General features: G+C 38.6%; 1 protein-coding gene across 1 annotated transcript in view; it reads right to left on the reverse strand.

Annotated features, from left to right (window-relative positions):
• LOC134753599 (uncharacterized) overlaps positions 1-12,922 on the reverse strand; it is a 45,131-nt gene that overhangs the window by 5,932 nt on the left and 26,277 nt on the right. Inside the window, exons 4-10 of the mRNA XM_063689523.1 lie at positions 11,608-11,707; positions 10,767-10,925; positions 9,398-9,528; positions 7,674-7,771; positions 5,204-5,356; positions 2,046-2,139; positions 1,257-1,345 (exon numbers count right to left, since the gene is read on the reverse strand). Coding sequence (XP_063545593.1) covers positions 1,257-1,345; positions 2,046-2,139; positions 5,204-5,356; positions 7,674-7,771; positions 9,398-9,528; positions 10,767-10,925; positions 11,608-11,707 — 824 coding nt within the window. The remainder of the gene's footprint in view (positions 1-1,256; positions 1,346-2,045; positions 2,140-5,203; positions 5,357-7,673; positions 7,772-9,397; positions 9,529-10,766; positions 10,926-11,607; positions 11,708-12,922) is intronic.

Below are 12,922 nucleotides of genomic sequence, written 5' to 3' on the forward strand. Positions count from 1 at the left end.
TCTTTATACAAATAACCTGTCAGATCATCCTTATGGCAAGCGACAAAGTGGTACCTTTTGGTTGAAAACGACACAATTAACAAATATTTGTGTCGTTTTCAAGTAAAAGGTACCACATTGTCGCTTACCATAAGGCCGAAATTTGCTAGTATCTTTATACGAATAACCTGTCAGATCGTCCTTATGGCAAGCGACAAAGTGGTACCTTTTGCTTGAAAACGACACAATTAACAAATATTTGTGTCGTTTTCAAGCAAAAAGGTACCACATTGTCGCTTACCATAAGGGCGAAATTTGCTAGTATCTTTATACGAATAACCTGTCGGATCGTCCTTATGGCAAGCGACAAAGTGGTACCTTTTGCTTGAAAACGACACAATGAACAAATATTTGTGTCGTTTTCAAGCAAAAAGGTACCACATTGTCGCTTACCATAAGGACGAAATTTGCTAGTATCTTTATACGAATAACCTGTCAGATCGTCCTTATGGCAAGCGACAAAGTGGTACCTTTTGCTTGAAAACGACACAATTAACAAATATTTGTGTCGTTTTCAAGCAAAAAGGTACCACATTGTCGCTTACCATAAGGGCGAAATTTGCTAGTATCTTTATACGAATAACCTGTCGGATCGTCCTTATGGCAAGCGACAAAGTGGTACCTTTTGCTTGAAAACGACACAATGAACAAATATTTGTGTCGTTTTCAAGCAAAAAGGTACCACATTGTCGCTTACCATAAGGACGAAATTTGCTAGTATCTTTATACGAATAACCTGTCAGATCGTCCTTATGGCAAGCGACAAAGTGGTACCTTTTGCTTGAAAACGACACAATTAACAAATATTTGTGTCGTTTTCAAGCAAAAGGTACCACATTGTCGCTTACCATATGGACGAAATTTGCTAGTATCTTTATACGAGTAACCTGTCAGATCATCCTTATGGCAAGCGACAAAGTGGTACCTTTTGGTTGAAAACGACACAATTAACAAATATTTGTGTCGTTTTCAAGTAAAATTAATTAATTAATTATAAGGAAAATTGCTCGGATCTTTATACGAAAATCTGTCAGAGCGGCCTTATTTATGGCAAGCGATAATGTGGTACCTTTTGCTTGGAAATAAGATAAGATATATTTATTTGCAAAAATGTAGTGAAATGAAACATTTATGCTTGTAAACTGTTTTTTAAAATGAGAATCAAAATATTTATTGATAACAATTGATATATTGATATTTTTAATAGATTGACTCACCGCTTGAGATGCAGCACCAGCACTTGCGGGAACTTGTGTACGGTGAACCACTTGAGACACTTGCGCCGCACGCCGCACCGCGAACATGTCTGCAAACAGACAGACAGACATACACACGATAAGATACGATCATATTTATTCAATAAAACTTATGCTAGTTTGATTTTTACAATGGTAATCATGCAATAATATCTGGGAGACCGAGCTTTGCTCGGAAAACATATAAAAACTCAAAAATGCGCGTTTTCCCAGAGATAAGACCTAGCTAGATCGATTTTTCGCTCCCGAAAACCCCCATATTAATTTTCAATTATTAGCAAATTTCATCGAAATCGTTAGAGCCGTTTCTGAGAGCCCCGAAATATTATATATATATACAAGAATTGCTCGTTTAAAGGTATAAGATATACTTATGTAATAGAACATTCATATCTGGGGCACGGTAGTGAGTTCTGGGATAAAAAGTATCACTATGTCCTTCCCCGGGACTCAAACTATCTGTATACAAAATTTCAACTAAATCGGTTCAGCGGTAACAGTGAAGAGGTAACAGACAGACAGACACACTTTCGCATTTATAATATTAGTATGAATCGTTCCAATACAGTTGAAACCTAACGTTTTCAATCAAAAGGTATGGTACCTAAAAGGTACCACATTGTCGCTTACTATAAGGACGAAAATTGCTTGTATCTTCATACGAAAAACCTGTCAGAGCGTCCTTATGGCGAGCGACAATGTGGGACCTTTTGCTTGAAAACGACACATATAATCGTTGAATACACTGACCGGTTTCTCGTCTCCGTCCATCTCCTCCTCCTTGGTGAAGTGCTGCAGACACTGCTGCAGCTTCAGGTTGCCCGTCCGCGACGGGATCGGCAAACTGGAATCAATACGGTACTTGACAAATTTTTACTAATGGTATCAGTCGATCAGGTTTGTTTTGAGGATCAAATGTCTGTATGGTACCCATTGTCAAAGCAATACAAAAGTCACAAATGCGCTAGGTAACCAAAATCATTGTAGACAAGTCACAAGACATATAGTTAATAATTATGCTACCCTCCGGCCGTCCTAGTCTGGGACCGGTCTGAAAACCAGCGCCGGGCATCACGGCCCGGCACACGCTGAGACTGGAAACCCTTTGCCCAATTGTTTGTACTTACTTATAATTTAATAATTGTTTTTCTTATTCTTGTTTTATGTAATTTTATTTTATTTTTCTTTTGTACTTTTATTTCATTTTCTTTTGTACTTGATAATGTGGCAATAAACAATTCTTATTCTTATTCTTATATTACAGAGAACAAATGTGTGTTCAAGTAAAAAGTACCACATTGTTGCTTGCCATAAAAACGCTCTGACAGGTTTTTCGTATAAGCGACAATGTGGTACCTTTTGATTGAAAACGTCAAAAATTGTTTATAATACCTATATTCATTACCTGTAATGCAGAATTGATGAATAAATGATTCTAAATGATGGTCAAAGACATGGCACCCGCACTTTACTGACGAAACGCTTCTAACAAAATGGCAATACATCGTGACGACACGATGTAACGTCGCTATCGCTCAGAAACCGTTTCAATGTATGGAAAACCCTATTTAAGAAACCCTTAATTAATATTAAAAAAAAAAACAAACAAAAAACCAAAAAAATCTTTATAAGGCTGTATCTCCTGAACCGTGGGTCGTGGCGCAAAATAATAAAATTTTCGTTCAACTTAATTAACATTTAAAAAGAAAAGAAAACAAGGAAATTGCGATTTTCTCGGTGAAACAATGCGTTTATGTATCTCTTTACGTAGAATAGAATAGAATAGTTTATTTCACAAACAGATTTAACGTGTCTCTTTATTATAAGATTGGAAACGAAAATTTCAGTTTCACATGCTTTTTCAAATGTTTTTTACCTAATTTCATAGAATGTGTCAAACGTTACGGAGTCCGTTTTACAAAATTGGACCAAAATGTCTGTAGATTATGAGTGTCAGATCACATAGGTATAGTGACTATTTCCAGTAGACCGTGTCCATACAAATTCAAATACAAAACTTTATTTATAACGCCAAGGTTACATATATAGTCAAAATGGTCATAATACAATAGGTACAATAGTAAACCAATATATCAAACTAACTTATTCATATAGAAATATTGTCTTCGGTTACCGCGATAGTTACTCATGAAATAAAACTATGAAAACGGATTATATCGCGTATATTGAATTTATAATACATCCCGACGTTTCGAACTCTTTACAGCGTTCGTGGTCAACGGGTGACTGAGGAAAAATTACAAAATGCAAAAATACCCACATACTAAAATAATGAACAATCATAGACTACAAACTTTAAGGCTGGTTGTACATGCAAAATCGGTTCATAAGGCTAGTTATACACTATAATTATTTTTCAAGTAAAGATATATATATATACGCGATAAAAAACATATAGATTATTCATATAGATTATTCTTCATATTCATTATTCATTACAAATATTACAATGCGATCGTTACATTATGAGTTAAAACAGCGTGTGAGTACACGTTGGTAATTTATGTGTACGGTAGTTTAAAAAACTCCTTGACGCTGTACAAAGCTAAATTTATAAGCCACTTTCGCAGTCTACATTTAAAAATATCGGTGGATGCTGCATCTCTGACCGCTGCGGGTAGTCTGTTATACACGGACGGGCTCATAACCCATAATATAAGGAGAACGCTCTGACTTTGAAAGCTTGTGTTTAGGAGTGACAAGTCGGTAATTAAATTTGTTGCTACAGAGCGCGTGATTCTCATTCGTGACGCATTTTTGGAACAAATGTAAATTCAGGTGAGTGAAGACCACCTGGTACACGAGCTCGCCCGGCAATGACCCCTAGATCTTTGAAGAGGTTCCTGCATGAGGCGTCGGTCGGAACTTTAGCAATGGCACGTAATGCTTTCTTTTGCATTCTAAATACACGCAGAGTATCGGCCGCACGGGCACACACCTCGGTACCGTATGTGAGTATATAACTGGGTCTACTCACCTAAGGTCCCAGAATGGGTCGAAAGTGACGGAGTCAGCTTTGCAATGCGTGCAGCGGAGCGTGGACTTGAGTTGGCCGACGAAGATATATGTACACCATGTCCAATATGTACATAACTGGGTCTACTCACCTAAGGTCCCAGAATGGGTCGAAAGTGACGGAGTCAGCTTTGCAATGCGTGCAGCGGAGCGTGGACTTGAGTTGGCCGACGAAGATATATGTACACCATGTCCAATATGTACATAACTGGGTCTACTCACCTAAGGTCCCAGAATGGGTCGAAAGTGACGGAGTCAGCTTTGCAATGCGTGCAGCGGAGCGTGGACTTGAGTTGGCCGACGAAGATATATGTACACCATGTCCAATATGTACATAACTGGGTCTACTCACCTAAGGTCCCAGAATGGGTCGAAAGTGACGGAGTCAGCTTTGCAATGCGTGCAGCGGAGCGTGGACTTGAGTTGGCCGACGAAGATATATGTACACCATGTCCAATATGTACATAACTGGGTCTACTCACCTAAGGTCCCAGAATGGGTCGAAAGTGACGGAGTCAGCTTTGCAATGCGTGCAGCGGAGCGTGGACTTGAGTTGGCCGACGAAGATATATGTACACCATGTCCAATATGTACATAACTGGGTCTACTCACCTAAGGTCCCAGAATGGGTCGAAAGTGACGGAGTCAGCTTTGCAATGCGTGCAGCGGAGCGTGGACTTGAGTTGGCCGACGAAGATATATGTACACCATGTCCAATATGTACATAACTGGGTCTACTCACCTAAGGTCCCAGAATGGGTCGAAAGTGACGGAGTCAGCTTTGCAATGCGTGCAGCGGAGCGTGGACTTGAGTTGGCCGACGAAGATATATGTACACCATGTCCAATATGTACATAACTGGGTCTACTCACCTAAGGTCCCAGAATGGGTCGAAAGTGACGGAGTCAGCTTTGCAATGCGTGCAGCGGAGCGTGGACTTGAGCTGACCGACGAAGATGTCGCCGACGCGGCTGTCCTCCATACGCAAGTAGCGTTGCCACGCCTCAAGAGCTTTGGCTGAATCGCTATATGTAAATAAATTAATAACAATATTTATTAACGAAAAAAAAGTTATAATACAGTCTTTTATCACCAACTTTTATTTCTTTCAAGTCATCTACTAAACGAGACGATTCTAACATTTCTAACAGACCCAAACTCAGCAAGATTTTGTAGTTTTACTCACAACGACGGGACTTAATCGCGTAACATAAGTTTTAAATTTACCTCCGCCGTTTCGAAGACGGCGTTGTCCCCGTAGTCTCGGAGAAGACTGGCTAAAGTTAACATGAACATCTTCTAGCCCTCCTCCTCCTCCTAACCCTCCTCGAAACGTCGGAGGTAAATTTAAAACTTATGTTACGCGATTAAGTCCCGTCGTTGTGAATAATAATGAGTAAAAATCGTGAAAGTTTAAATCAATATTTTGTAGTTTTGTTACAAAGTTCTTATGGCTACCTTCTATCTCCATCATCTAAGATAAGATATCTTTATTTCATTATAAAATACATAATAAATTTGCCTTCAATCTTCAATCAAACCTGATAAATCTGATAAATTTTCAACTTAATTTTGTAAATTTTGAAGTGTATACTAAATTGTTACTTACCTACAAACATTTCAAGTTAAAAGGTTATAAAAGGGGTTTTTAGTCTACATTAATTTGTGTTTACCAATAATCCCAGTAAGTGTTTCTCTACGTTGAAAGGTCAGATTGAAGTGGCTTTGGGGTCATCCATTAATTACGTCACACGAAATTCTAGGCTTTTTGACCCCTACTTGTCACACTTGGTCACATTTGGCAAACCCCTCCCTGGTGGGACGTCACATTTTTGGCAATTTAGTTTTCAACGAAATCGGCAATTCGAATTAGGTAAGAAATATAGTTGGTCAAACCAAATTGGCAGTAAATAAGAACCAAAAAAACTATACCCATCCTTTTTTTTGGGTACTAGTACTAGTGTAAAACAAAGATAGTATAATTATCTCATTTATCTCTGTCTATGTTTGAAATGAGACAGTCCTTTGACAAACTAATATAGACAAATATAATATAGACTATTTGACAAACTAGTATTAGTAATTTTATAACACAAAATCGATTAGGAAAGTATTCGACGATTAATAACTATTATCGTTCCAATAACTCGTAATTTAACTTTACAACTAATAAAAAAAACGGTTACTGATGAAGTTAAAGTGACGCCACAAAGTTTGTGACTTCCCCCTCCCCCTTGTCACAACATGTCACATTTTCGTAACCCCCTCCCTCCCCCTAAACGTGTGATGCAATTGAAGGCATGTTTACAAAAACAACATAACTACACTAGACATGAATTTACAGGAAACGAAAAAAAAAAAATGTCTTCTTATATATTAGTTATTGGACATAAACATTGTATAGGTGATTTTAATAAGTGGCTAATAGTTCCGAAATATACGATTACATATTTCAAAGATCAGTATTTTTGGAAAAAAATTTAAAAATTAGTTCGTCACTTATGCTGTTTTTGTAAAATTTTGTTAGTTATGTTCTTTTTTTAAAGAAAATAAAACAAGTTTCTATAGAAATTATGTTTTGTATTCTATGAGAGAGGTACAGATTTATCTTACTTAACTAGTGGATTTATTTTTTTGGGGACTGATTTTGGACAATTGAGGTCTTTTTGGGACACTATCTTTTGCTCTACGTGTAGATCCTGCTTAGACGAATGCTATGATACCAAAAACTCAAATCCGCAAAAAGTGTTAGTTATGTTGTTTTTGTAAACATGCCTTCAATGAGGGCTATCGTTTTTTTGCTCACCAGTTGGCGCCTCTGTTGATGGTGGTCCAAAAGACTATGGATGGTATAGAAAGGATGCACATCTCTTATGGCAGAATTGTTGCAAAAGTGACCGCTGTCAGCTTTAAATAATAGTTCCTAATCTCTCCGGTGGCGCTAGTTAGGCTCTGGGACATAAGCCATATAAGGCAACAAATAACCCGACCAAATTACGTAGGTTGTATTTGGTAGTATTTCGGTGTATGGTGGCGCCGTCTAATTACTGTTTTTTGATGGTCACTTTTCATACATAGAGATCTGGCTCCTTTATATAGTCTCCATGCAAAAGACTAAAGAACAGCTGTCAGTCATTGAAGTGACAAGTGACATTTGACATTTCGAACTATGGAAAAGACCACCATCTACACTAGCGCCCCTAGCGGCGAATTCATACGCGTTAGCCCTCATTAATGGATGACCCCTTTCATGAAAACTAGATACATAACACCAATTCGCGGGACAGTGCAGGGAAGATGTTTAATTATGGTTTAACAAATATCAACATATGTCCATATTACCTGAGGCTGTCGTCGATCTCCGTGAGGATCGGCTTCGGCTTGACGGTCACGCGGTTCACGTCCTCGTGCAGACCCTCCAGCAGGTAGCGGAGGAACTCCTGCAAATATCAAACAATCCTTTCAATTCCTGTGAATAAATCATTCATGGGTAATTTTGTAAGATTTTATAAATAAATATCATCACTCAATTATCTGTTAATAAATTTAAAAAAATATGTAAAACGTAAACTTATCTCTAAAGCCTATTATAGCACACAAGACTACATGAATGATGAAACACCGTGGGATTGTGATTGAAAATAATTATTTATCATTATGTTAATAATGATGAAATTGATAATTCAATGAATACCTATATTAGGTATTCCGTATTTTTTGACATTTAGATTTTTATTCTAGAAAGTTTCTAGACTAGTATTTTTTATACAATTTTCGATCCTTTTGTGAAATTCTTATTATTAAGTTTGACATATATATAATAATTCAATGTTTTTAAGAACAATAATAACTGCATCAATAAATTGCTCTGATATTTAGATTAGGGTAATATTTGTAAAACTTGACAATTTAAAAGTGCTTGTTGCTAGGCCTATTCGAATAAAGAATATTTTCACTTTGACTTTGAATATTGCTATAAAGATTCGCTGGCTACGAATGAGGTCTTGGTGGCTCAGTTGGCAGAGCGCTGGAGTATCGATACGGAGGCCGTGAGTTCAGGTCTCACCCAAGGCAGTAATTTTTCCACTTTTAAATTTATTCGAAGCTTAATAGCATTGTTCGCATACGTTTCTGCTTATTAAAAAATATTTTTAGAGTTCCGTACCCAAAGGGTAAAACGGGACCCTATTACTAAGACTCCGCTGTCCGTCTGTCTGTCACCAGGCTGTATCTCATGAACCGTGATAGCTAGGCAGTTGAAATTTTCACAGACGATGTTTTTGTGTTGCCGCTATAACAACAAATACTAAAAAGTACGGAACCCTCGGTGCACGAGTCCGACTCGCACTTGGCCGGTTTTTTTATGAATAGTATCAGTCTGTATCTGTATGGGACCCATTGTTTAAAGACTACCTTCTCCAACTTTCATCCAACCCCTAGGTCTTGTTTAGATTAGATCCGATTACCTCATGGTGTTTTCACTCACCGAAAAGCGGCTAGCAAATATCAAATAGCATTGTACTGCCATCCCATCCCATCCTGGCTACTGTTGCGGGCCGATACGACTCACCTATAATGCGGCATTTTGAGTGTGTCATAACCGCTATTAGGTGATAGTTGTTAGAATCAGAATGTTATTGCTCTCTGTTTTTGTTTTGTCGCTTTCTGTTTTTTTGTTCCACTAACACTAAGTTTTTAATCTTAATTGTTACTAACCATTATGGGCCAGTGTTGTCTAATAAATAAATAAATTGAATTGAATTGTACAGTCGCCATCAGATATATCGAAGCGGCCAAGGCGCTCACAAATATCTGAACAAGCCTCTATTGTCAAGGCGTTAGAGCGCTTGTTCAGATATTTTTGAGCACCACGGCCGCTCCGATATATCTGATGGCGACTGTACGTTTAAAGTGGCAAGGCCATATGGCCCAGCATTTGCCGTCATTCCTATAAGATTTTAGGAAACGAGTAAGAGTAACGGGTAAGAGTTTAGGTAGAAATGTACGTAAATTGTGTCTGCCTAATCTAAAACGTCTCTGGAAACAATAACGGAGGATAAACTGACCTGTGCATCTTGCTGGCTGTAGCCCATGAACCTGGGCGCGAACCTCTGCACCTGCGACTTGAAGGAGGTGGTGTTCACCACCGCGTCGCGCTCTCCCGGCTCCCACAACTCTTTGATCATGGATGCGAACGCTGGAATTAAAAATAAATGTTAACTTGCGTTAACAGCGCCATCTATGGGACACCCTCTATTCTCTATCGAACCCTCGATGGCTTACCTACTTTACGCACCCACCAGGGTATGTAGTTCACGAGAAAGTCCATAGGTGGCGCCGTAATCAATAGTCATAGGTTGAATAGATATAAGAAATATGTACTCGTTCACTTTCCGAATATACGCCATAAGAGAAACACGCTGGTTTCCCTCCTGAAGATCCCTTCGACCTCCGCCCACGTGCCATCAATAAATATTCATTAATACACAATTTCATGAGATTAGGTAGCCGAACGGGCCTCAGACTCTGAAAACTGATAGTGTCTATACAAAATAGCGTCCTCCAATATTTAGCGCCATCTATTGAACGGAAGTTAAGTATTATGACCAAGGGCGCCAAAAAAATGGATGGAAATGAGACCTGGGGGGACCATTTATCAAAAGCATGTAGCTTGTAATACAATTGGAAGTCCCTTTTTGACAGCTTTTGTTAGAAAGGGACTTCCACTTGTATTACAAACTACAAGCGTTTGATGAACGGGCCCCTGCTATGTTAATGACGCAATTTGGTAAAGTTAGACCAAGCTAAGTTGGCAGCGATTTTGATAGCCCAAACGTCATAATTTCATAGAAGTTTGACGTTTAAAATAACACTTGCGGAGTCTGCGCTATCAGAATCGCTGCCAACTTAGAATGGTCTGACTCTAGTAATCTAATCAGGTACTCCAGCATGGGCTTGGTGTTGGACAGGCATTGGATGACGCTGGACAGTCCATCTCGCCCAGTAATGGTACCTTTTATGAGCGCGCCCTTCCTACAGGAGAGAGTGGTGTTAATGTCCGATGTATACTGTTCCTGGTCTAAATACTCCAGCAGGGGCTTGGTGTTGGACAGCCATTGGACCATGCTGGACAATCCATCTGGCCCAGTAATGGTACTTACCTTTGATGAGCGCGCCCTTCATGCAGGATTGATGTCCGATGTATACTGTTCCTGGTCTAAATACTTCAGGACAGGCATTGGATGACGCTGGACAGTCCAGCTAGCCCAGTAATGGTACTAACCTTTTATTAGCGCGCCCTTCATGCAGGAGAGAGTGGTGTTTATGTCCGATGTATACTGTTCTTATATAGTCTAAATACTCCAGCAGGGGCTTGGTGTTGGACAGACATTGGGCCACGCTGGACAGTCCATCTCGCCCAGTAATGGTACTTACCTTTTATGAGCGCGCCCTTCATACAGGAGAGAGTGGTGTTGATGTCCGATGTATACTGTTCCTGATCTAAATACTCCAGCAGGGGCTTGGTGTTGGACAGACATTGGATCACGCTGTTCATGAAGCAGGTATTGCCAATGTTGCGGAGTCCATTTAGACCTGAAACACGAGGAGATTAATAGTTATTTCGATACACGTGCGAAAAATATTGGGTACATGTGCCCCAGTAATGGACATCTAACTTGATCATAATCTGTGACGTTTTCAACCAAAAGGTACCACATTGTCGCTAGTCGATAACAAAGGTTTATTTCAAATTGAAGCTATATGGAAATAGCGCCTTGTTGACAGCCGACAATAAGTACCCTTTTGTTTGAGAATGTCACATCTTTTTGTATTTTTACAAAGATCCGTAACTTACAGGAAGACTGGCAACTAATATCTATACAATTTTGTACTGCTTCGCATTGGCACCGTTAGGTAATATTTTTAATCTGGTTAAAAAAAGACCAGCAAATTAAATACATTCTACACGGTGACTAAAAAGTAAGTGCATTCCCGTTGCCAGGGAGGTTTTGGGATTATACTGAGCAACTTTTACTATGGGACCAACTGCGAAATCGCGAAAAATAAATTTACCCTCCCATAGAAAATGGACCAGCCAAAATGTATGACAGCCAAATTTTTTTTGCGATCTCGTGGTTGGTCCCATAGTAAAAGTTGCTCAGTATAATCCCAACACCTCCCTGGCAACGGGAATGCACTTATTTTCTAGCCACCGTGTATACTCTTACAAAGACAGGATTAATAATATTAATATTTTTATCTCTTTCGCACTTACCGCTAACCTGCGACTTTTCGCGGGTTTCACTGATGGTGTCTCGCTCCCTCTCGGTGCTGCGCCGCAGCCCGCTGGCCGCGCTCTTCCCGCCCGCTAACTCCTATACCAATCCAAAACACAATCAACAATTTTAATTAAAAAAAATTGTGACGTTCCACGGGTAAAGGTACCTTTTGGCGGTTGGCGCTTACGTCGCATACATTAGTATTGGAGCGTCGTTAATAAGAGCGTAAGCGGTATTAGGTACCTATACTCGTAGAACGTCACATTTAACCGATTTCCAAGAACGAAGTGATCCCACTAAAATCACTACGGTCAAAGTTACGCATTTGGGCCATTTTTTAAGTTGTACACACAACTTTTTTAAACTAAGAATTTTTATTATAAACTGTAGTAGATGGCATATATTAAGGAAAAAAAAATATTTAAACCCTGACCAGGAATATATGATCACGCGCCATGTTGCGGAATTTCACTGTAAATATAAAACACTGTACTATTATTACCCAAATATCGTTAATTACGATTATTTGTGTATCGTACATTTATAAAAAACAATGTCGAATGTTGGCTTTGGAAACTTAAAGCAGAAAGAAAAAACGCCTCTTCTTTGAAAGTCGTTCCGTTCCATTCAGACAACTTATTAAGAACGGTTTTTCAATATTCAATATATAGAAAAATACACGTGTTATAATGATGAAGAGGTAAGTAATAAAATATGAAATATGTATATTTTTCGTATTCCTACATAACCAGTAGGTTTTTATGTTGATTACGACGTTTAAAGGAAACTAATATTAACACTCATCAATAAGTAGTCATGAATTGGAACAAGAATAAATTTAAAAAAATTGGAAAATTAAAAAGCACTAGTTCGCGAAAACCAACTTTCCGCACGCTAAACAGCTACGTAAAGTAGCACTTTTTGAGCAACTGTATTAAAAAAAAAAAACATTATTTAAAGCCTGACCAGGAATATATGATCACGCGCCATGTTGCGGAATTTCACTGGAACTAATTTCTATATACATGAAAATAACAGCGCCCTCTTGACAATGATCATATATTACTGGTCACGCTTTAATAAAATAATTTGATTTGTTTCCTAAAACTTGTTAAAGATTTTTTATGTTATTTCTACTCAGAATCACGATCGTAATAGACGAAGAAAGTGTTCCAAAAAATTTCAAACATTCTTCATTACATTAATTCCGTTACCGTCATACAAAGTATGGTAACGGAATGGAAAAAACGCTTGGGACACTTTTCATCTATTAGTATCGAAAGAGCTCGTGGAGTAAGACGAAGCTAAGTT

This window comes from Cydia strobilella, chromosome 27 (genome assembly GCF_947568885.1).
Source record: "Cydia strobilella chromosome 27, ilCydStro3.1, whole genome shotgun sequence".
NCBI lineage: Eukaryota > Metazoa > Arthropoda > Insecta > Lepidoptera > Tortricidae > Cydia > Cydia strobilella.